Genomic DNA, 26,640 nt, shown 5'->3' on the forward strand with positions numbered 1-26,640 from the left:
TTGATCCTGGAAATGTGACACAAGAACCATTAGCAGCCTAACAATGAGATCTACTCAGGACCCAGCGATAGGTCTTTCAGAATATTAACAACTAATATAGTTAACCAACAGGCTATTCTTCAAATAGTGGAATATCTACTATGCACCATGCACTTTGCTAGTCTCTGGGAGGTCTCAGATGAAAAGGCATGATCTCTACTCTCAAGATGCTTTTGTGGGGAAACAGATATGCAGCCAGAGAGATAAATGTGAAAATAACATGCGCCTCAGCACTACAATGGAGATGAAGTCTGTTCAGGGATAGCTGCATTTGTAAAAATTCTCTAGCTACTAAATTTATATCACAGAAATATTTTTCTTCAATGAGAAAAGAGGGCTTCAGGGTAGAAACTAGAATTTCAGACTTGCAATAACCAAATGATTTTACTACATAAAAATTCAATAATAAAGGTGCTTGAAGTACACACCTATGAAACCTAAACATCTTTGTAATATATATCTATAAAAATGGGTGTTAAAGATATTAAAGAATTGTTAGGAAACTTAAAATATAAACAAGACTGCTGGTAGTAATGGAAGAAAAACATCTTGAAATCTGAAATTGCATTTCAAAGCACAAAGCTATAACAATATGAAACTACTGGGTCAAAAGCACTGAGCCATTTTCCTACGAGGCACTAGTTTCTGGCTTCAGGTGGTTTCTTAACTCTCACGGAAATCTTGCCCTCTAATTAATGAATAGCGTAACATTCAAAATATAAAGGTTTAAGCTATAAGAGAAATGCTAAAACTTGCCTATACAACGTAGAATGGAACAAACATAGAGAAGGTCTCAGGTGAAGGATGAGAAGGAAGGAGAGTAGAGAGAGAGAGGAAAGTTGGTAGGGAGGGATAGAGTATTCTAGGCAGAAGGAACAGCCTATCCAAGGGAAGGATGTCTGAATATGACAGGCTCAAGAATCATAGACAATTTAGCAGTCTTTAAGGGGGAAAATGGCAAAAGGTGAAGCTATAAAGACATAAGAAAATTAGTGCCCTTTCTAGGAATTAGGATGTAAAATTACACATTTGTGGTTCCCAACCATGCGTATGTATCAGATCTCTCAAGCAGAGGTTTTTGAGTTTTGAGGGTTTTTTTCTTTAATACTCATAATTAGACTACCTCCCCTAAACTGGCGGAATTAGCAGGACAGCCAACGGTATTTCTTTTTGCTTACAAAATGCTAGGTACGTCATGAAATATTCCTAAACAAAAATGCTATCCTCAAAGGGTAGGTCCATATCAGGTACAGCAAAAGTAACCATCCTTGAATGTGAAACCCATATTTATACATGGAAGGAAACATGACATTAGTAGTGCCATTTAACTTGCAGGGGTGGGTTGGGGAGGAGTAGATAGTTTTGGTTATTGTGACTCATGATACTCTGACCAAATTTGTACCTGGATCCAACCACTGGGCAAAAGCAAAAAGATCACTTGGGAAAAATAAAACTCCTATAGAATTATGTTTACTTTTCCTAGAACATGCCTGACTCATAAGAAGCAATCGATAAATATATAACAAACTGAAAACAGTTCCAGGGCCGGCCCCGTGGCTCACTCGGGAGAGTGCGGCACTGGTGGTGCCAAGGCCGCGGGTTCGGATCCTATATAGGGATGGCCGGTGCACTCGCTGGCTGAGCGTGGTGCCGTGCCAAGGGTTGTGATCCCCTTACTGGTCAAAAAAAAAAAAAAAAAAAAGAAAAGAAAATAGTTCCAAAGAGTTGTGAGGAAGAACATGCAATAACATGTTACAGTAACACAAGCAAACACAAGCAAATAGTCAATACAGAATGAAAGGAAATTAATGAAAAAAAAAAAAGTATTTTTTTTTACCCCAATCACTTAAAATAATATCACATTATATATATTTGCATACATTCAATAAATATTTAATAAATACCCAACTATGTGCAAATATTTGTGCATGATTTATATAAACATAAATGATGTGTTACTGGAAAAACTATAGGAAAACCATTCAAACTTACCTGCTAATATTCTGTACTTTATGCCATGTCAGTTTTGACTCCAATTTTCTGTGTGCAAGAGCAATCACTCGGAAGCCCTGTTTAGTGTAATCTTCTAAAACTTTTTCAAAATCAACAGGAACTTTTTAAAAGAAAAAGTAAATTTCATTGTTAGACTTGCTAACACAAGCTTATTCAAATTATCAGAATTTTATCCGAAGTGAAACAAGTCAGGCACAGAAAGAGAAATACCACATGTTCTCACTTATTGGTGGGAGCTAAAAATTAATATATAAATTCACACACACACACACACACACAAAAAAAAAAAAAAACCGGGGGGGGGGAGAAGATATAACAACCACAATCATTTGAAGTTGATACGACAAGCAAACAGAAAGGACATTGTGGGGGGGGGGGGGGGGGAGGAAGGAGGGAGGTTTTGGTGATGGGGAGCAATAATCAGCCACAATGTATATCGACAAAATAAAATTTAAAAAAAAAAACAAGAAATAAAATTAGAAAAAAAAAAATAAAGAAAGAAAGCTTTCTCATCACTCAAGGCCTATTTCAGATGTGGCCTCTCCTGTAAGTCTTCCTTGATTCAAATAATAGGTTATTTTGGAAAGAAAAAAAGAATTTTATCTGAAGCCTAGTTATTTCCTTACCTGTTTCAGGTTTACAAAGACTGGCAATGACCTCAGGTGCTCCTTTCATGTAGGCATCCATTTTCTTATCCCCTAGCACTCTTGCAACCACACTCATACGTTGCAAAGCAGAAGAAAATGGGAACTGGCGAACAATTCCTATTTCATAAATAGCCTATATAATTTCAAAAGATGCACAAAGCATTTATTACTCTTTAAGAATAAAAACAAATGTACTTAGGTAACAAGTTTCTTCACTTACTGTAAGTTCAAACAGCTCCTAAAAACAAAACAAAACAAGTATAAATAAATAGTACACATTAAGTTCATTAACATACTAAAGTTAGAAAAACTTTTCTAAGCACCCACAAAACATTATTTGGAAAATAACACGAAGCTTTGATTATTTCAAAGTCAAATTCAAAATTCCTTCTCTATTAAATCCCATTTTAAAAAGTATGTTTTTGAACATTTTCAAATAGTCTGGTTTCCTGAAAATATTAGCAAATTAAGCACTAAAATAAACTAACAGGAACATATTAAATAATTAACCTAAAAATAAATCCTTCCATATATTTTTATTACATTCTAGGAATACAGATATGATCTAAAAGGATTAATAACCATGTACATAAAACACAAGGCACTAAGCTGATCAGTAAATAGGGGAAAAAAAGTAATGGTACTGGGAATTAAATTTCAACACTTTACAAAGAATGCCAGCAACACATCAATGGTGTAGTTTCTGATAAACACAGTTAAAATATTCACATCTGCATAAGAGTTAAATAAAGGACATGTAAGACTTCCTCTTCTAGCAACATTTCAAAATAAGAATTAAATATAAGTAAGCATCAACAGAATTATCTAACTTTAAATGATTTCACACCATTTCTTGGTTTCCTGCAGGTGTAGATTCAGGAAGCAGTTGTTTGGGAGGACGAACCACAGTGGGCATAATTCGATTATGAAGTGCTGTTTCTTCTTCAGTTGCTTCTTCCAGAATCTGAAAGGAAAACATCAACACACTTGCCTCATAGAATTCAATTCACTGGTTCCATTTTTAAACAGAACATTAGGGCCATTTTTGGTGAATTAAAAAAATTACTGTTCAAGGAACAAATGAGCATTACTAGATCACTAATATAAGTAAAACAAAATATAAACAAAGCTAGTTAGATACCTAACTATCCATGGGATAGGGGAGACAGAGGTTAGAAGCCATAAAAAGAGACAAACTTCTCTCACTTCACTCCTTCAACCTGTTGGATTTAGAGACTCTCTCCTAAAAGAAAAGGTTCTTACAGTTCCAAAATTTTCAGTCTATCATCCAGGGACTCCTTTCTGCTAACAGGAAAGGATTCAAAAGTATACAGAGTTCAGATATGGTTAGTAGAACCACTGGGTGGGAAACAGGCTGAAGTACAAAGATGTGAGTTTAGAGTTTCAGCCTAAACACTACTAGTTAAACTACTACTATATTAACCCCTTGAAATTTATTTTAAGACTTTTTTTTGGGGGGGGGGAGAAATTCAAACAAAAATTGTATTAAACACATACAAGAGAAACAAACTATTTTGACTCTATAACTGGAAGGATCTATCCATGAGAAAATAATGGGGAGGGAAACATAAGCAATTAACCAATTTTGTACAATTCTAAGACATTTTTTTTTTCACATTTTAACAACTACGAAATTGGAATGCATCTTACATTATATGATGTGAATCATATAAAGTAGCAGTTATGCCTGGTTTGTGAAACCATTCCATTGATACTTAAGATCTGGTTACTGTCAAGCTCCAAAGCATCCGGTAAACATCAAAATACTTTAGGGCCAACAAAATAACCTATTATACAAACTTACTTAGGCAGCCAGTTTTTTAAAAGATCCATAAACACTCAAAGCTAAATCTACTGAAAATCTATTCAGTTGAGAAAAGCTTTAGAGGACATCAAAGATAAATCAGCCCTATTTCTCTCTATAAATGAAGTGAGGCCTCCTTCTGTGAATTAAATTTCAAGAGTAGAGTTTTTGGAAGATGGCAGTTAGAACACTTGTCATTCACTTCCCGCCCTTTCAAAATGTTAACAAAATACAAAGAAAGAAAGAAAGAGACAGAGAGACACAGAAAAAAAGTAAAAGTAACAGAAAGCAAAGCAGGAGAGGGGATTTCAAATACAGAGGGCAAACTAAAACATACTGACTGATGTAACTGAAACATACTGATTGATATAACTGAAAGGAAACAGTAGCCCAGAATAAACACACGAGGATATCAGGAGAGGTAGGAACATTTCTTATCGGCCAGAATACCTGGGCTAAACAAAACAAAATAAAAAATCAGGGACTCTACAGAGATATCAACTACCCATCTGAGAAGAGTAAGGGCTGTTCCTATGAGGGATATGAGGGTTAGCATTCCAGAGTAAAAAGCCCTGCTTGTGAAAGCATGGTGAGAGGAGGTGAGGAAAGTAACTGAAAGACTAACTCTGCAAATGCTCCTCTGAAACTGAAGAATGCCTACTGATGAGGCCCCACCCTGGACACACAGGAAGTCCCCCAGTCAGCCATCCCAACTGGGGAGACGTTTCTCAGGAAAACAGACTAACACACATATGGGCAAGGATAAAAACCTCACTGCAAGTAACCAGAATTATCAAATCAGACCCTCATTCTTGAATAGAAAAGTATCATCCATGTGTACAATGAAAATCAAAAGCATGAAAGAGAGAGAACAAACATAGGAAGGAAAAAAAAACCAAACCAGGCTGACCTCACTTGGGAGAGTGTGTGCTGATAACACCAAGGCCAAGGCTTTGGATCCCCATAACTGACCTCAGAGAAAATAAATAATTCAGAAGCCAGAAGGGAACTTTAAAAACTATTATTACATCTATAAAAGAAGAACTGAATGCTGTAAAATGGTAATACCCAGAAAACAGAAGCAAGCACTTAGAAATTAAAATTACCAATGGCATAAATAGAAGGAAGAGTTGTTGATACCTAGTTTATCTTTATAAACATAAAGCAGGGACCTGAGCTGGTCAGCCTATATTAAAGGTGTTTAAATGAGTTAATTTAACTAAAACAGACATGTTTTATACAATATAAATATTTCTCCTGTAATGTATCTTTAAAAGTTACAATTTAGTTCCTTTTATGGTACAAGATAGACTGTCATCAAAACAATTAGCAGAAAAAACAACAATTAGCAGAAATAATCCTTCCATGATATAATTTCATTTTCACTATATTTTCCTAAAGTTTTCTTATACTTTAAAATATTAAACTTACCCATCCAATGGCTTCAAACATTTTCAAATCAAGTGGATCACCAGAAAGCACTCCTTCAATTTTTGTAAGTGAATGACAAGTAGCCATACAAGCAACAAACTGAGATTTTACCAACACCTCCCTGCAAACGTTTTCTTCTGGCAAAAGAAATCTAAACAGAAAATACACTTAATTAGATTCATAAATCCTAAGACTCAAGACAATATTCTAACAGGCCTTTTCAGGTTTTGTGATTAAAAGTCTTTTAAATCCAAAGCTGAGCTCATAAGAAAAGGAAATTTTCAAGCGCCAGAAATAGAAAGGAAAAACAGAGGGGTGTGAATATGAGATATTGCTGTGGCTGCTAGTGGAGAATAAGGAAGGGAGGAGGTTAGTTACCTCAGTGCCCTAAGGACTTGGGTTTTAATACCCACACAGAAACAACAAACAAAATCCTGGTCCCAGGGAGGGGGCAAAAAAAAATATCCTGGCCCCATACAAAGTGGGGGGTTGGCACTGAGAGAATCCCTCTCACTTAAGAAAGCCAGTGACCTTGAAGAGCTATACATACTTGGGAAAGGGTTGACTAGAAAAAAATTAACCCACAGCCCCAAAGGCATACCTAGGAATAAGCTTGTCTCTTTTCCCCCACCCAAAGTACAAAAAAACAGCTAATATCTATGCAATATTTATTATGAACCAGGCACTAAGAACTTTACATACCCTGACTCATTTCATCCTCACACCATAGGGAAGTGTTTTATTATCCCCATTATTGATGAGAAAACTGAAGCAGAGTGGTTAGGTAACTCATCCAAGGTTATAAAGCCCATAATAAGTAGCAGAGCAAGGATTGAAACACAGGAAGTCTGGTTTTAAGGCCAAACCTCTGAAATACCATATTATAAAGGATGGGTTATGGGCTTGAATATATGCTACTGCATGGCCCAGAAATCCCCAAATTACAAGTGTAACATTACAACTTACACGGCACCACTGGTACCACTAGGGCTCGTGGCCAAATAAAGTCAAAACTTCTCTAGATGGGAGCTCCCACAATGCAGCCACTAAGAAGTTTCGCTCCCACAATGCAGCCACTAAGAAGTTTCACAGAAAAGTCCTGCTGAGGATGAGTCCATAACTTAAAGACACACTAGGAAACAACTCACCAGGACAGTCAAAAGACATAACAAATACGTAATTAGAATCCCATAAATTTGAGATAAAAGAATGGCAATCCTGAAGAATGAAAAAAAAAAAAAGGCATTTTTTATATTAGACTTAGAAAGAACAAAACACCAGAGGGAAGAAGGGGCAGATTTGGAAAGAGCCAAGTGAATTTTCTTATTCAACATACGGTTAGGAATCCCAGATGAAGAGAAAATAAAGCACAGGAAAAGGACATAATGGAAGAGAAAGAGGCTGAAAAATTTCCAGAATTTATGAAAAACATGAATCCTTGGAATCAAGAAGCAAAATGAGTCCTATACAAACAAATAAAAATACCATGGCAAAACTGCAGATATTAAGGATAAAAAAATATTTTTAAAGCAACCAGAAAGAAAAGAAATTACTAAAGAGACTAAGACTTCCCAGTAGCAATAACAAACGGTGTCAAGAGAAAATGGAATGACACCTTAAAAACGCTAAGAAAACACAACTAGAAATCTGTAATTACACCATTATTCAAGAGTGACAGTGAAACAAAACTAATGAATGTAGTCCAGAGGAATAGGATACAATGGTTAAGATATTTGTAAACTAAGACAAATCTAAGCATTCAGACTGTATAAAACCAAAATTATAATCATAAACTATTACATAACAAATATATATAAGAAAAGAGGAAAATAGTGTTATAACACCCAAGGTCAAGGGTTTGGATCTTCGTGCAGGCCAGCTGTCATTAAAAAAAAAAAAGGTGGGGAGCGGGGCAGCGGAGGGCAATAAACAAAGTATTCTACATCCATAGGTTTCTGGGGTTTAGAAGACAATACAGATACCCATGAACTTTAAAGTCTAAATATTAATAATTTAAGGATAAGCAGCAAAAGATTACAATGTATAAATTCTCAGGAAATGAAAGAGAAATACAAGAGAATGAGAAAATGAGCACATAAATTGAGGTGAAAATATGTGAACACAATGGCAGAGAAAGACTGAAAACTAAACAGATGGAAAAAGATACACTATGCAAACATTAGGCAAAAGAGAGCTGGTATGTCGCTATAAAAATATTAGACAAAATAAAATTTAAGGCAACATGCATTACTAGGAATAAATAAGGTCTCAATGTGACATAATATTTAGCAAGAAGATGTAACAACTCTTGAAATTACATTAACCAAACAATACAGTCTCTCAAACTATATAAATCAAAATCTGCAGACTTTTGAGGAGGAAAAAGTGACATAAACACATCTATAATAGTAAAACTTCTGAGCTTCAAAAGACAACAAAAACAAAATAAAAAGATGATCCAGAGACTGGTAGAATATGTTTTCAACACATAGTACTGAACAAGATTCCTACCCAGAAAATGCAACAAAGTTCTAACAAATGAATAAAATAAAGACTACCAACACAATAGAAAAGTTAGGATATAAACAGAAAATACACAGAAGAATGTTAAATGACCCTGCCTTCAAAAATATGAAAAGATGCTCAACTTTATAAGTAACAAGGAAAATGCAGATAAAGCCACAATGAAATACTCATTTCATATCCATCCACACTTGGCAAAAATTGCAAGTCTGACAATATTAAGTTTTGCAAGGATATGTAGCAACACGATCTTTATCCACTGAGGGAGACAGTGTAAGCACCACCACTTAGCAATTAGGCAGTACCTAGTACAGGTGAAGCCATGCCTGTGTTATGACCCAGAATTTACACTTACAGGGATCTAGCTTACTGAAACTCAACTACATGCTCAAAAAGAGTTGTGTGTAAGAATTTTAATTGCAGCACTATTTGTGAAAGTACATGGAAAAAAGAAGAAAAAACTAAATTGTCCCTTAGTAGAACAGATACTATGGCTTAATCATATAATGGAATACTACAGAGCAGTTAAAAATTAACAAATTAGATCTACACATAGCAACATGGATAAATCTTGAAAACAGTATTAAGAAGGGGGTAAAAGCAGCAAAAACATATACAGTATATTTCACTCATATATATTATTTATATGTTATATATGTAGTGAAAATATAAAATATGCAAAAATAAAAATAAAATAATTTCAGAATGGTGGTAGGGACAGGGAAACAGAATGGGACTTCAGCGGTTTCTATAATATTTTAATCTTTTAAAAGAAAATATCTGAAGCGAGTATGGCAAAATGTCAACTGTTTGATTTTGGTGGTAGGTACACAGTAGTCTATTATTTTCTATATGATTAAATGTTGCATATGTTAAAATATTTATCAAATATCAACTAATAAACTATCAACTCTAGCTAATATTTACCGTTTATTTTCTACTCGTTGAATCCCCCAAAGATCTAAACCATCTTCAGTAAGAGTTCCAGTCTAAAAAAAAAAAACACACATGCATGACGTATGAATAATGCCTCATAGAAAAAGACACATATCATTAAAAACTATTCTACATATACACAGTGGAGTATTACAGTTTAAAAAAAAAAAAGAAAGAAACAGGCAAGATCTCTGTATACTATACTGATAGAGAATGACTTCCAAAACATATGGTTAAAATGGGGCTGGCCAGTTAGCTCACTTGATTAAAGCGTGGTGTTATAACACCAAGGTCAAGGGTTCGGATCCCCTTACCGGCCAGCTCCCCTCTCCCAAAGAGGGAGGAGGGGGAGAAGGGTACAGAACAGTACGTATAGCAAGATCAGTACTTATAGTATGGTTCCTCTATGTAAGAAGAGATGGGGCATAAGTGTATAACTATATTTATACACTTATATTATCAAAAAAACCAATGGAAGAATGTACCAATCAACCTATTTATTAATCAATAAAGGTTGCCTATAAAAGAGGGAGGGATTAGAATATAGGGAGTCGAGAGGAACAAGTTCAATGACATCAGAAAGAAGCAATCAGCCAAATCCAATATTTAAATGACCTGGTTTCTTCAACAAAATGATTGGGGATCAGATGCAACGAAAGGCAACTGTTCCAGATAAACTGTAACTCATGAATAATCCCTACTTGGATTCTGATTGAAAAATCAAAATTTAAAAATTTGAGACATTTTTGAGACAGGCAGGGAAATCTGAGTATGAAATGGGTATTACATAAAACTAAGGAATTGTGAATTTTGTTAAGTGTGATAGTTGTGTTGCGGTTATGTATTTTTTTTTAACACCTTATCTTCTAGAGACATATATGAGGTATTTATGGACAAAATAATATATCTGATGCTGCCCCCTTCAAAATCAGAGGATAGATGAAGACTGACAAAATGTTGATAAATGTTAAAGCTGGGTAATGTGTAAATGAGAGTTTGGGGTTTATTAAACTTGTATCTTTTCTCCACTTTTGTGTCTACTTAAAAACTTTAATAATAAAGTTTCCAAAAAAGACAAGCATAAGTAAAATTTTCTGAACAGATAAATATTAAACAGTCATGGTAGTATATGACCTTTTTTTTTTTAAAAAAAAAGCATGTTTCACTTTTTTTTTCTGTAATAATGAAATGCGCAAAAATCAAATTCTTATCATATCAGTTACCCAGAAGAGCTTGATGGAAGTTTTTTTGCTCAAGGTTTAATTCTCAAAATAAAACTTTCAGGAAAACCAATTTCAGCTCAGGAAACAGGAAACCTTTTTAAGAGGCAAGGTATATTTCGCAAAGGTATACATACAATCAGTCATTTTCACATAAAATTCTAAAATCTGTGGCCTTCATAATTTTAAAATATATACTCACTAAAAACATAGAGTAACACTAAACATACATATTTAAAAGCAATAAAATCATAGTAAATAAATATGTATGGAGCATATTCTGTTAAATAAGAATTATCTAAAAACAGAAAGATCATAAAATCTTCACTATTATTACTACTACAACTACTTCTTACTACTATTACTACTACTACTATAATTCTGGATATGAAGAGTTAATCACAGATCGGAATAAATAAGCAATATCCAAAGTATTAAAAATTGAAAAAATAATATGCAAAAATGATGCATATGCCAAATAAACTGAGGAAGAGAACAATTAGAGGAATATTAAAGAATGTGAGGGCCGGCCCGTGGCTCACTTGGGAGAGTATGGTACTAATAACACCAAGGCCAAGGGTTTGGATCCCTATACAGGGATGGCTGGTTAGCTCACTTGGGAGAGTGTGGTGCTGACAACACCAAGTCAAGGGTTAAGATCCCCTTACCGGTCACCTTTAAAAAAAAAAAAAGAATGTGTACAAATGAGTAAACAAAATGGAAAACATTAATCTAAATATTTAAAACCTACAAAATAAGTAACCTTTAAGAATGATTATGAAAATGAGCCAACCTTGTCAAAGCAAACAAGATTCAGCTGTCCACAGATATTTATCCTTTGGGGACTAATACAGAAAATACCGATTTTTTTCAATCTTCTCTGTGCATACACAATACCAGCAGTCATTGCAGCAGGAAGTGCAGGCGGCACAGTAATTGTAACAATATCAAGAGACTCGATAATTATTACTCCAACTTCTACCTACAATTAACACAAAAATGAATGTCAAACCCCCAATATTAAATATTTAATGTGGGTATTTCTTTAGTGAAAATCTATAAACCATTTTCAATTTTATATATATGTGTATTCATATATCTACTACCCACTTATCATTTCTCCCCTTCAGATATTTTGCACTGGTTCTTGTAGTGGCTATTAAAAAAGAGAAAGAAAGAAAAAGAAAAAAAGAAAAATTCTGCAAAATAGAAAGCTCAATCAATTGTAGAATTACAGGTATTTTTTAAAAAATTCTGTCATTTTTTATAGCCCTATTTACTTCACACACAACACACTTCAAAGTTAGTTCAACAAACTGCCACATACTGACTCATCCTACAAGCACTGTACTGTACCAGACTCTACAGGAAAAGAAATTTGACAAGGTCCCTTAGAGGTGTCTTCAATTAAGTAAGCAAAAATCATTTTAATATTAAATATTCTATCCCACAGGTAAAAAAAGAAAAAATAAAACTTTTGGTAAGTATGCGGTTTTTTCCTTTTCCTCTTTTTTTTTTTTTTTTAAGTCACAAAAGAGCAAGTAAAAGGCCATCTAAACCAGAGCCATCCAAAGGAACTGTCTGCTATGACGGAAATGTTCTAATCTGTGCTTTTTAAAACAAAAGCAGGGCCAACCCCATGGCTCACTCAGGAGAGTGCGGCACTCCCACCGCAGGTTCAGATCCTATATAGGGATGGCCAGCGCGGTGCGGGCGACACCAAGCCAAGAGTTGTGATCCCCTTACTGGTCACGGAAAAAAAAAAAAAAAAAAAAAGCAACTAGTCACACATAGCTTCTTTAAAGTTAATTTAAAATTAAATTAGCTTAAAAATTTAGTTTCTCAGTCTCACTAGCCATATTCCAAATCCTCCGTAGCCAACATGTGATAAATAATGATCAAACCCTATTAAGTGTCCAATGTACATACCTCATTTAAAATGCTATTGATAATAGTGTAGATAAACCCAATGCCAGCCACTGCTACAAGACACAGTAGAAACAAGTAGGCATCTCTGTAGAGCTTAAAATCAGTTGGTTTAGGATACAGTATGGAACGAACAAGCTGTCCTTTAGAAGTACTAAATCCTTTCAAAAAAAGTTAAAGAAGAAAATGACATACTTTTATAAGGAAAGAATTATCTCCCAAAACAAAATTTCTTTTTAAACATTCAGTCAGTATAAAATATGTTAGACATGCAAGAAGAGATTAAATAAATGTTTTCTACCTGTTCTAACTACTATGGCTTTGACAAGTTCTCCAGTGTAGAAACGAGTCTGAATAACAGTCGTCCCACAAAACAAAGTGTGTCGTTTATGTGTTTCCGGACTATATAATTCATCTCCTGTTCCTTTTAGGTCCACTGAAGGGTTTGGCAAATTAGTCTTTGTCACTGGAACACTTTCTCCTATAAAAAAAAAAAAGTTCAAAGTTCATTCATAAATTATTTAAAAGAAAGCATAGAAATCAGTATCAAACACCAAAAAATCTTAAATTGTTAAATATCCTAAATGTCACCATACTGTTTACAATAGCAACCTATTATAAAGAGTTCTGTATGTGGATAACATAGCTTAATCAATTAGCTTTTTGTCTACCACACTGTTTCACCCAGAAATACCAAGCTTTGTCTCCCACAATAATTCCAGAAAGTGATTTGTGACTCAAAGGTAATACTTGTTTATATTTGGAAATAACTGTACTGTTGAATGTTCAAATAATTTCAAAGACAAGGCAGTTGTTCTTTTATCCTTAAGAAATGAATTGGAAAGCACTCTGTTACCTCAAGAACACAGAGATGTGAAGACCTACTCCTAACTCCCCACCCATCATCACACACACACACACACACACACACACACACACACACACACACACACACACACACACACACACACACACACACACACACACACACACACACACACACACACACACACAAGTAAGGCATCTGGGCAACAAAGAGAAGAATGAATAGTACAGGTGTTCTCAAACAATCACAAACAGCCAAATTCTTTTTAAATTTAATTCTCTGTAGTATTTATACTTCTTGCACCAAAGAAGGCAAGTGTGTAGGAATTTCTAGGTATGAGTGTGTGTTTTAAGGTAAGACTCTTAAGAGTTTCAAATGTAGTATTTACGAATCATTTTCTTGCCAGATTGACTGATAATAAAAAAATTCACATGACTAAGAAAGATATAAAGCTCTCTCTTGAGATTGCGAATTTCCAAAGGAAAGCCATTGTAAAGTCTACCTCTCCCCAGTTCAAGAAAATCACAAAATCTTTATTTACTCCCACTTTTTACACATTGAATAGGAAAGCTAATATGGTACATTCTCTGTGGGCCAAGAATTTCTTCCCTCTTCCCTTACCATAAACCATTTCCTCATGTCAAAAGAGTGGCCAGAGGCAGGCCAAGAGATGTTGCCAACGCAGGCATAGTGATTTAGTATCAGATATGAGTATAATGCAGAATTTGGTCTACTCAGAATAAAAAAATCTTCAATATCCATCACATTCATGACATTCTTAAGGATACAATTTTGAAAACGCTTACTCAGTACTTTATCTTAATATCTTTATAAAGAACTCGTGATATTTACTCATTTAATTTAGTTTACCTGTTAACATGCTTTCATTTACAATGCAGGTCCCATTAATAAGTACTGCATCACAAGGCATGACTGTCCCATTTAAAGGAATAATCATGACATCTCCCGGGACAAGGTCTGTAGAAAAGATCTCTTCTATTTCTGATTTTAAAGAAAAAAGAAACATCTGAAAACAATATTAACTTGGAATAAAAATACAGCAAACAACTGATCCAAAGGTCACCTGATCCCAATGGTAAATTAGTAACATAATGGGTTTAAACACCAAAGTCCCAAAAAACAGAGTTTCGACAAATATGATTAGATTAACAAAGCATGGTGTGTCAGTTCATTTGTCTCCTGATGGGACACGAACCAAGCACTGGTGACACCAAGTCCCCTCTGACCAAGCAACTGGGTGCACTTTAAAACCCATGACAACTACCTATGATCAATTTTAGCTATCGGCCATCTTAGAAAACAGACACAATGAGTCCACACAGGAGATTCCTCCGAAACAGGTAAAATAAACTCAGATTTCTGTAATTCCATGGAAACTGAAGAAAGCTTTGAAAAATTTAGCCTATTTTCTTTTCAACAGCATTTTTTATAGTGTTCTTTTTCTCAATACCACTCTTTAGAGTTTTATAACTCTAAAATCTCACTGCCTTCTTAACACTCCCAAATTAGTCTTTTTAGATATTATTTTAAATGACTAAATTTATTAAACTAAACATTATGATATTTTATCTAGTTCATTGTTTTCTTAAAGATTTAAGTGAGCAAAACACTTTTTAAAAAGATTTTAAAATCTTTTTTTTTTAAAAAAAATCTTTTTCCCAAGGGTAAAGGTTTTTCTTTAGGATCACCTTATATTTAGGCATTCTCTCTCTCCCTCTCTCCCTCTCACTCTCCCTCCTCCCCCCCAAATTGCTTTCCATTGCCATTTGAATTGAGTCCAAATTTCTTAACGTGCCTTAGAAGGCAATCTGTCATCTATTGCTGCGTGTACCATACTGAATTTCTTTCAGTTCTTACAATCACCACACAATCTCTAATTTCCAGGGCTCTGTGCACTTAGAACCCTCTTCTCTCCTTCTCTCTCTCACCTTACCAACTTCTCACCTACCTTTTTATCTAGCTAATTCATATAGACACCTGTTAAAAATATTTTCTCAAAGAAGCCATCCCTGACACCTATAGGAAATAAGCTCTAATACTAAGTTCCCTAACCTCTCCCTATGATAGCACCTGTCACACTTTACTGTTTGTGTTTATCATGTCTTTCCAACTAGACTGAATACAGAGAGTACCTGTCACATTGTAAAAAAACAAAAAAAGAAAAGAATAATACAATTTTATATAAATGATTGAATTTGATACAAACTCATGAATCCAAACACATATTTTTAGTTCTTAAAAAATGAATGTAGGAGGGCCTGGCTCACTTGGGAGAGTGTGGTGCTGATAACACCAAGGCCACAGGTTTGGATTTCTATATACGGATGGCTGGTTAGCTCATCTGGGAGAGCGTGGTGCTGACAATACCAAGTCAAGGGTTAAGATCTTACCAGTCATCTTTTAAAAAACAAAAAAATGAATGTAGGGTGGTCGGTTAGCTCAGTTGATTAGAGCCCAGTGTTCTAACACCAAAGTCAAGAGTTCAGATCCCCATATTGGCCAGCGCCCCCCGCCCCCAAAAGAATGTATATGTATAATCATACATTGAGCTTACTTCACACATTAGTGCTTAATGGGTACCTTTTTCTGGTTTATTCTTCCAACAGTCACCTAAAGTACTTACCTGCATTTACTCTACAAACTGAAACTCTCACAGTACTGTGAGCTGCCACCATGTCATGCAACATGACATATTGCTGAAAGAGGGAAAAGAAATTAAAAACTAGCCAATATAAACCCACTAAAAATATCAAAAAGCAAGAGTGCTAAAAAATAAGGTAAGTTCATACAATAAACACATATTACTCTGACTTTATAAATGTCAAGTCAAAGATTCAAAGATTTTTCATTGTTTTAGCTCAAGACAAAATAAAAAGCACTTTAATGAAACAGCCCTGAAAACATCAGAATCAGCCTTCCAGTATTCCAGTCTGTGATAAACAATTATAGATCCCTATGGCTCTAAGCAGTCAAGTGGTAGTCTGACTCTAAAAAGCATCTGCCTTCCCCCAACGCCCCCCCCAAAAAAGAAAAAGGTAGGGGGAGGGGAGGAGTATATAAATATTCATACAACTAAAATAATAACTGTATTGAATATTTACTTTGTACCAAATACTATTCTACACATCTTACATGTTATCGCAAAATACAAATACAGACCCATAATAAACTAAATAAATTAATAAATTAAATAAATTTGAACTTACCTTTCTAATGGAATACAGTGAGCTTACAATTGATACTATGGACATAATCACAATGGCTAGAGCATAGTAATAGTATTCATCAATGCTCCACAGTATAACACTGAACAGTTGGAAAATGTAAAATGGGTTGAGAACCTAAAAAATAAGATTTTTAAGTCAAATTAAATGAGATAATTATAACTATGCAGATTCTCCAACTTTTCATTGAGCAGTAACCAACAAGACACTTACAGAATAAGTTCTATAGTATTAGGGCAACAAGTACTACTCTAAAGAGTAGGGTGGTATGTTAGCCTTTAACATACTTTTCTTGTTTACCTTTAAACTACCAAAATTTGGGCCAGCCCGTGGCTCACTCGGGAGAGTGTGGTGCTGATAATACCAAGGCCACGGGGTTCGGATCCCATATAGGGATGGCCGGTTTGCTCACTGGGTGAGCGTGGTGCTGACAACACCAAGTCAAGGGTTAAGATCCCCTTACCGGTCATCTTTTTTTAAAAAAAAATAATAATAAACTACCAAAATTTGGCTAAATAAGCTTAATTTAAATTATTTGCATCTATTTAGATTCATATCAAACCCAAATATAGATTCAGCTGGAAAACACTATTTAGCTGTTTTGCAGTCTGCTTTAGCAACAAAGTATACACATTTATTTCCAAAATTACTGTGCTCTGGGTTACTAAAAGAAACAAAACTTTTAATCAAATGAAACAAACGTTCACTTATTAATAAACTCACATATATATATATATATATATATAGTACCATTTTACCTCAAAATCAAATGAGACCATTAGAAAGAACTTATTCCAATTTTACAGATAAAGGAGCAGCAGAGAGAAAAGATTTCTAAAGATCAAGCTAGTTACTGACAGAACCATATTACAAATCACGCTTTCCAATGCTTAATCACTATACTATCCTATATTCGTTAGCAACATTATATGGGCACTTTCAAAAACTGAAGAAAAACAATCTTATTTCTACTAAAAGTATTCATCCAACACAACTAACTTTTGATCTTTAGTCAAAAAACAGAATGAAGACTGGCAAGCCTAACTCTGCTAAGCAAAGTTACTTCCTTCCTTTACATGCCCACAATCCTGTATTCACACCTCGTATGGCACTTAAAACTTAACAGTCACTGCAATAACTAATGTTTCCTCCCAGACTACACAGAACAAGCTCTTTAAGGTCGATCATCATGCCATGTTTTGTATTCCAAACTTCTGGTACAATGCCTACTCTCCAATAACATATCACATGAAGAAAACATGATAAATTATTTTTAAAAATGAAAAGATAGTGAAAGATTTGGATGTGCAACTTCTTGAGAGTAAAAAGGAAAGAAAACCCAGTAGATGATAAAAAGCAAAATAAGACAAAATAAAAAGATAATTCATGCCCAAAATTGTTTCTCTACCTTTACCTTCCAAGTAAAATAATAAGCAGTAAGTTAGAAAACAGAAAATCAAGAACATCTAATTACTTAATCATGACTCTTTCCAAATTAACAAATCTACTGATCACATATGCTGTTATATACAATAGTCTTACCTCTTTAATTAAAAGCTTAAAAACAGAAGGCACTTTCACAGTAATTTCATTTACTCCATAAAGCAATTTTCTATAACAGGAAAATATAATAATAGCATTATATCATATTACATCATATTGTACAATAATAATATAATTTAGGAAAGGCACCGCATTAGTTAAAGTTCAAACCACAGATTGCTCTTAAACTCATGTTTCTAAACACTTGTGTCCTACAATTCAAATTCTCTACCTACGGAGAATTTTTAAATCAAAGAAATCAATACTGAATAACTATTCTGCTAGTATTTTATTTTATTTGTCTTACATCTTTGCTTGTGAGAATTTTTCCCACTAGTCTGTCACAGCCATGTGAGCTAAAGGCTCTCTTCTCCGTCCTTGAACACAATAGGTCTTAATAATTTTGAATTATAAGTAATTTCTGCAAGAGATTACATAAATTTGAGGGGTCTTATACTATTCTTCTGATAAGAATATTGTACTTGGAATGTATGCTTCAAAACATAGTGCATTTGACTTTTAGGAAAAAATGCTTTTGAAAAGTTGCTTAAATCCTTCCATTTAATTCCTTATGTTACAATAGTACTTTCCATATGAAACAGTAATTACTGCCTTTTATGTAGTATAAGTCTGAATAAGTAAATTTTATTATGTTCTAACCATTTGAAAGAATATGCTGCAGAAGCATAAGAAAATTTCTAATTTAATTTGATGATGGCATTTATCTTTAAAATACGCAATACACCTGTACATTTTTATGCCTTAACAAAGAATAACACTATGAAAAAGATTATGTCTCCCAATTTACAAATTTTCATTGTGGTAATTTTGAACTCATACCTATCATTCTCAATCATATATTTCAGAAAATCTAAAATGTTACCAATTGTAAGACATAACATTACTTTTATTTATGATCAAGAAATATCAAAATGCTGTTAAGTAAATGATGAAACTCCACAAATTATATGACACATCCCAATTTCAGAGACGTTAAAATTTGGGAAAATATACACCTTAGAATTGATGAAATATAATTTCAGGGATATCAACTTCAAAATATCAGCTTTAACATTTTTATAATTCTTAAACTGAGAGACAGTCTTACTCAAATAAAATATCAATAAGTTCTCAACAACTATGTCTATAATATTTAAATACTTGTTAATATGTACAACTATATATGGTAATGGGTTGACTATATATACTACTGAATTTAGGAACTTTGAGAATAGATCTAACTTTAGTTGGATAAAAATTACCTGTAGGCATGCATCCCCTTTGTCAGTCCTGCACTATGCTTTTCATAAATTGACGTACAAGAAACACCTTCATCCAGTCCCCTAAATAAATCCAAAGTTTTTACTTTAAACAAAGTTTTAAATATCCAAATTTCTTAACGCCTCATTTTTTTCTATCTGCCTGATTTTAAAAGGGTGATTTCCTTCCTAATTTCTTAGAAACCCTTTAGCAAAAATTGAGAGGTAATGAATGGGTATTTAAAAATCTCAAATTCTTAAGAAAAACAATAACAAAAGGTCTAAATCTCAAACACAACAACTTCTAAGTTATCCAATGTATTTATCACATGGTAAGATAGTTCTAAATACTCAAGTTTTTATAATAATATCATTATCCTTTAAGGCTGTGCCAGAGCTGTAAGAGCTAATAATTAAAGCAATAAAATTTAAGGTTAAGCAGTTGAGAACTCCAAACTGAAGATGAAAAGATTTTTACTTTCTATTTACATAGTTTCTCCTTTTCAATTTTAGCTTCAAACTAAGCAATCCTATTTATTTTCTTCCATCTCTACAAAAGCACCAATCCAAATCCTTTCCTGAGTTAACTGAATACCTAGGTTAGAAGTACAAAATTTGAATCATAAACAATGTCTAAAATCTGTAACAGTTCTAACTGGGATTCAACTAATATATCTACTTTTCCCCAAAATGTCTTAATTATGCTTATTTTAACTGAGATACTGGTCATAGAACTCTAAAGCAAAGAAATCTCATACATACTTGATTCTAATCCTTTTCCGTTTTTTTCGGACAAAAAAGTTAAGCTCTATAATTCACTTCTTTCATTGAAAGAAGTTTTTACAAGCTTCTATGTCTGGCAAAAGCCACACAGCAAATAGGTTTGACATTTTTTTTCACTTTTTTGGCAGCGGGATCACAGCACAAGTCAAATTTTTTTAACAAAATGGCAACTCATTGGCAGTTTTCTTTAATGCAATGGTTCTTAATCAGAAATAGTTTAGAACTAGGCATGTGGAAATGCCCATGCCCACTCTGGAATATTTCAGTTTTTTAGTGTGTCTAAGGAAAAATCCAGGCATGAATATTTTAAATGTTCATAATATGATTCTTCTTTGTACTGGTAGAATTAAGGATTCCTTTGGCACTCTAAGCAATGAGTGTTTTACAAAAAGTAAATTTTAAGGGATTACTCCAATTTGTCCCACCCAACAGCTTGACACATTTGACAATGTCCCATTCTTCATCCACACAGTAAAATAAAGTTTCTGTTTGTCTATTACTACATTCCTCAAGTACAACTGGGTGGAACTGTCATCAAATTAGGAGGAATTAGTCCAGATACTCTTAGTTAAAATATAGGCTATGAGGTGTAGTCAAAATTCACTTTGAGGTGAAAATGAAAGAACTCAGAGAAATTTTGGTTTCATACTGATTCTAACTTTTGTGTAAATTTTGCCAAGGTATAAGTAGTAGGTGACATTTATTTTTAAATGGTTAGTCTTTAAATCACACCAGGAAGTTGTTAATAAATAAGTGAATAATTGTTATGCATTAAAAACCTCTTCAATTTTATGTAACACTAGAATGGATTCTTTCCTAACTAGAACATAGAGATATTAATAATATAATCCAAACAAAAGAAAGATACTTACTTTAAGAAATCGAAATTGTGAATGGTATCATCCCAGAAATATTGCACACTATGGTGGGTGAAATAGCGAATCTGTAGAATATACACAAATGCCACATCAAAAAGCAAATCATCACTTATTGTAACATGTAATGTTTCTTTTATTAACACCAAAACTGTGCTATATTTAGGGATATATGACTTATATCCACATAAATTTATCTCAAGCAATAATAACTGCAAACACAAAACTATAGGCTATATGCATAGCATAAAATATAACAGTTCTGGTTTTTAAAAGAAACTTTTGACACTAAGATCACAATACCTGTTGTGACTGAATCTGTGAATATTTACTCATCCCATGCCTATTCTCTTCAGCTGGATTCTCAGTTAAATGAACTGCATGGCCATTTGAAACCTTATTAGCTACACATTTTGGACTGGAAAGTGGCTGAGTTTCCAGAGAAAGCAAGCGAATTTTTGCACAAAACCACGTTCTGAATTCATCCTTAGAAGAGCAAAAGGGAGAAAGAAAGATGAAGAGTCAATTACGTATATAACAGCATGTATTTTATTTTCCATTCTTTCCATTATATTATTTATTCATCCCTCATTGAGAAAGCATCACTTCTTACTCACTAAATGTTAAACCAGTTCATGAAGATGTATAAATTTAAACATGAAGTGCTTTCCATTGCTCACCATTTTTATGACATACTTCAATGACACACACATCAATAGTCCATAAAAGATCATAATTTCTTAATTTACCCATGTATATGCGACACTAGATGTTAAAACCTTTTACAAAATTCTTCCAATTGGGATTTAAAAGAAAAAAAAAAAAAAGCTTGAGCTGCACCAGCATCACATAGTAGATAGGCTACTGGCCTAGTGAATGAGAGATCTGTGCTATAATCCTAGAGTCAGTACCTTAAAAGACAAACAAGCATCTAATCTCTCAGAGCATCAAAAGCTATAAAAAGAAGAGGGTAGATGTGATCATCTTTAAGATTCCTTTAAACTCTAATCACTGTAGTAACATTCACTTCAAAGACAGATACTTTAGAAATGCTAGATTTAGCATTCTTCATTACATCCTAGCAGCAATGTTCCCTTCATTATTATTTTAAACAAAGTATACACAAAGTATTTTACACCTCAAACAATCAATAAATTTATGAACTTACAGTAGTCCTCAGCAGCACCACTTCACAGTCTTTAACTGCAGCTCTAATACAGGTCGCTTTCACCCGCCACTCAGGTATCCAATAGAGAAGGAGAAGAAGAAACCCACCAGTGCAAATCACTCCTACAGAAACTATGGCAAGTTTCCAGCGACTCAGATTATAACCATAAATCTCCTGCATGGACACAGTGATCACAAGATTAATTATCAAATGATATAGCCAATAAATAAATTCCCAGGTTGTTTGTTTTCCAGATGGGTACTATTGTCTTGTCACATAAACTGTAAATATTTTCCCAATCCATTTAAAATTTACCTTTAAATTTTGTTTTTAACAAGTTTATTGTCAAGGTTATACTTTTAAGTAGCTATAATCATTGATATTTATACTTTAGGGTTTTATATTTGATATTATGCTTAGTAAATTCCTTCCTACTAACATACAAGGGTACTTTAAGAGGTTCACAAAAAATTCGTATTATCTTTTAATTCCATTTTTCCACAAACTTTTTGAAATACGCTCATGGTATATTCACTGTATACTTTCCAAGAATTTTTATAATTTCATTTTCATGTACATTTTTAATTCTTCCAAAATTTATCTTGTTATAAGGTATGGTTTTTAAAAAAATAAACTTTATTCTGGAATAATTTTAGATTTATAGAAAAGTTGCAAAAATATTACAGAGTTCCTACACACCCTTTGCCCAGTTTCCCCTAATGTTAACATCTCAGTACATTTGTCAAAATCAAAAGATTACCACTGCTGCGTTACCGTTAATCAGTTTTTCCCGTAATGCCTTATTACTGTCCCAGGATATAATCCAGAATGTCACACTGTATTTAGATGGGATAGATTTTAATTTTATTTTTTCCACGTGATTTCCTAATTGTCCCAATACCACTACGAGTGATCAATTTGTCCACCTAACCCAAATTACTTCCAACATTTCAGCCCCTACCCTCACCCCCAACAAGGGTTGCCAGATTTAGCAAATAAAAATGCAGGGAGCCTAGTTAAATTTATAATTTCAAATAGATAACTAATAATTTTTTTGTGTTTTTCCTATGCAATGTTTGTAACATACCTATTTATACTAAGAATTTATTCGCTGATTATCTGAAATTCACATTTAACAGGGCATATTCTATTTTATCTGAGAATTTTTTTTTTTTTTATTAAGTTGATCCTTAAACTTTTTTATAAATCAAAGTTAGAAATTCTTATTTGGGATTATATTTAAGGATTAGCTAAGGTAACAACTTAAATCACCAAATGCAAAAACACAGTTCTTTCCTCTAAGTTTTAACAGTCCACAAGTAAAAAAGGAATTACAGCAAAACGAACAAATAGAGATATTACATAATCCCAACTCAAAACCAGAGCCAGGAAAGAACCCCCTTGATTTAGCTGCTGTTGTTGTATAATTGTACTTTTCTACTCCCTAAAATAATAAATTACAGAGATAAATTCTTCATACTTCACAAGTAAATTATGAAAGCTATTTACCATTTCATCTTCTTGACCCTGGTTGATAGTCTTCCTTTCTTCTCTGTCCATATCTACAGTGGTTTGAAAGGTCGTCTGCTTCAGAACAGTTGAAGGTAACTGCAGGAAGAAAAGGAAAAATGTTAGTGAATTATTTTATCTTATTAGATTACATAATTTCATTCTATAAATTGTCATTATACCATCAATGTGTTCTTTTAAAATATTTTGCTTAAATTTGAATTCTTCCGAAGCAATAATGAACACTTGCTAATGGAAAGATTTCTTGTGATACTTATGTCAAAGCTTAATTGATACTTTAGTAGTCACTAAAGTGCTAGCTGCTTCTATTGACATTTTCAATGGTATGCCAGTTCTCAAACCTGCATTACTTACTACCACAAAATTTGGCATGTATCATTAATTTATATTAGCAACAGCCTCGATAAAGAACAATTTAAATTCTGGAAGAAACTACTATAGAATCTTCCTTTCTCATTCCCCCAATACAGGGAAGCAGCCTGGTTTAACCATCTTGAGCTAAAAGGACTTCACACAAATCAATTTATTCCTTAAAGTACAGTAAAAAGGTAAAGCACCAGCAATGAAACCAACCCAAAAACCTCTCAAAGATTGTTAATCATCCAACAAATATTCACTGAGCACCTATTACATGAATGGTAATCCTTCACCTAGGGTCAATCACTACGGCAAGTGTATTCCTGCTAGAGAGTATTCAACTGACTCCTCTGTTCTGATTCCAAGTCCATGCAGCAATCTTCTGATTGTTTCTGATACCCATAAGCTTGTCTAGGGAGAAAATTCATTGAGCCCACTGATGCAGTTTTCCTTTTTACCTGTATTTCAAATATTAGACATTCAGCTACACATTAAAGAGATTTAAAAACTGTAAAACAATGCCACTTTTCTTGCTAATTTTTTGTTTTTAGAAAACATTTTCAGAAAAATGTTATTTGACATGTAGTAAGTTCATTGGTATGTTTTAATAAGTTAATATTTAAAATCAGTTTTAACTCATAATATGGTGTCAATAGATATAACCCTCATAAACAGCTCTTTAGTGTCCACAGTAATTTTTCAAGAGTGTAAAAGAGTGTGAACCCAAAAAGTTTGAGAGCCACTGCCTTAGACTAAGCTGATCTCTGCAGAACACAGGGGGAATATTACCTCCCTCATTTCATATTCCATATCTCCACTCATCATCCAGAGCACAGCAGGCTTGACACATGGTAAGCACTCAAAAATAACTGAACGACCTGATAAAGAATTTGTGTTAAGATAGCAATAACTATTCATTTTTTACATGATACAAATTTATAGCAAAGTAAAAACCAAATGCAGATTTTAAACTAATCCCATACATGGCAGCTGAAACCTCTTGATGTTATATCTTCAACAAAATAATAATAAAAATATTGGACTCAGTGCCATTGTGAAAAAGGAGAAGCCTTAGAAGTATCTGGTCCAACATCTCTAAAACAAGCCACATTATCATGCAAAACCCTTAGGGCAATTTGTTAACAATTTCTTCTCAGTCTAGGCAGTGTTATAGCCCTAAAGCATACTACTAGAGTCATCCCACCATGGTAATAATGATCTATGAAATCAATATGACTTGAGGTGGCAGTTATTCTCAAGGGCTATGCTGCTGCTGTAGACTACTGAGAGAATAAGCAAGCCCCACCTCTTCCCTTCAAAAAGATCAGCTGTCACTGCCTGAATACATAAGGTATAATCCAAACTTACACATACCTACCTTTTTCAAAGGGTAAGGCAAAGGCCCTCTGCCCCTGACACTGTTCCCACTAAAGAATACTAGTCTGGGGTTCTTAACCTTTAGTCTGTGATTTTTCCTTAGGATCTGGAATGAATCTCAGGATCATCAATCAAGATTCACTGGGGTCATTTTAATAACCAATTCTGATCCCCATTTCCCCTCACACCACCTACAATGTGTTTCTTGGGGGGAGGAACTATGTCAAATTCATACAGAGAGTCTTCGGCTTCCAAACAACAACCAGATTTGCCCTCCTGCTGAAAACAACAACAAAACAAAATATGTAACTGTTTTCCAAGAATTAGACATTGGACAATGAAGGAAACTGATAACTGAGAGACGGGAAGCAAAGCCAGGTAAGCTCTACAATTGTCCCAGTTTACTAACTGAAAAGTTTGGAGCCACAAAAAAGGGAAGACAGGGAACCCAGAGAGAGCACAGCAGTTTCCCTAAATTGAGGAGACTATGCTCAGAATCTGCACAGCACCAAAGCCACTAGGTTTGCAAGTCAGAAACCTGGAGGAGAGATCTGTATAGAGAAAGGTCACCAAAGATCTGCAAAATGGTCTCCTTGAATGTTCAGCTGAATACTGATCAGCACTTACATGTGAGAAAACTAACAAAGGCCAAGTAAAGAATCACCCAAAATGACTAAGGGTAAAGACCACCAGGGCTAACACAGGGCTGGGAATAGTGCCTGTTCCCACAAACCGTAGTGGAAAATCCCATTAGTCACAAGGAATCAGGGAGAGTATTCACAGGTTTTTGCTTCAGCATTGGGATACAATTAGCCCAAAACAGAAACTGCTCTGGTCCTGCCTAGCAAAGCTTAAAAATAAGACCTGAAAAGGGGCTGGATCGTTAACTCAGCTGGTTAGAGCATGGTGCTGACAACATCAAGGTCCAGGGCTCTATTTCTGTAACAGCCACAAACAAACAAACAAAAACATGTTAGGGTGGAGGGGGACCCAAAATTATGTAATGATATAATGATCAAAATTTTTCACATTAGATGAAAATTATAAGCCCACAGATCAAAGAAGTTCAACTAACACTAAGCAAAGAAACATTAAGAAGCTACACCAAGGTATGTCAT

General features: G+C 34.0%; 1 protein-coding gene across 5 annotated transcripts in view; it reads right to left on the reverse strand.

Moving 5' to 3' along the window:
• The window catches only part of ATP13A3 (ATPase 13A3), an 81,068-nt gene that overhangs the window by 31,856 nt on the left and 22,572 nt on the right, over positions 1–26,640 (reverse strand). For 4 of the 5 annotated variants that reach the window (XM_063089213.1, XM_063089230.1, XM_063089194.1 and 1 more), the window contains 18 exons: positions 23,768–23,866; positions 22,259–22,432; positions 21,394–21,576; positions 21,088–21,158; positions 19,436–19,516; positions 18,174–18,243; positions 16,614–16,748; positions 16,031–16,103; positions 14,257–14,388; positions 12,862–13,041; positions 12,564–12,721; positions 11,428–11,616; positions 9,406–9,467; positions 5,956–6,106; positions 3,547–3,663; positions 2,920–2,937; positions 2,679–2,832; positions 2,032–2,152 (listed from right to left, as the gene is read on the reverse strand). In XM_063089213.1, coding sequence (XP_062945283.1) covers positions 2,032–2,152; positions 2,679–2,832; positions 2,920–2,937; positions 3,547–3,663; positions 5,956–6,106; positions 9,406–9,467; positions 11,428–11,616; positions 12,564–12,721; positions 12,862–13,041; positions 14,257–14,388; positions 16,031–16,103; positions 16,614–16,748; positions 18,174–18,243; positions 19,436–19,516; positions 21,088–21,158; positions 21,394–21,576; positions 22,259–22,432; positions 23,768–23,818 — 2,120 coding nt within the window. In that variant the 5' untranslated portion in view covers positions 23,819–23,866. The remainder of the gene's footprint in view (positions 1–2,031; positions 2,153–2,678; positions 2,833–2,919; positions 2,938–3,546; positions 3,664–5,955; positions 6,107–9,405; positions 9,468–11,427; positions 11,617–12,563; positions 12,722–12,861; positions 13,042–14,256; positions 14,389–16,030; positions 16,104–16,613; positions 16,749–18,173; positions 18,244–19,435; positions 19,517–21,087; positions 21,159–21,393; positions 21,577–22,258; positions 22,433–23,767; positions 23,867–26,640) is intronic. The other variant, XM_063089221.1, reaches the window with a different exon arrangement.

This window comes from Cynocephalus volans, chromosome 1, assembly GCF_027409185.1.
Source record: "Cynocephalus volans isolate mCynVol1 chromosome 1, mCynVol1.pri, whole genome shotgun sequence".
In the NCBI taxonomy this organism is placed as follows: domain Eukaryota; kingdom Metazoa; phylum Chordata; class Mammalia; order Dermoptera; family Cynocephalidae; genus Cynocephalus; species Cynocephalus volans.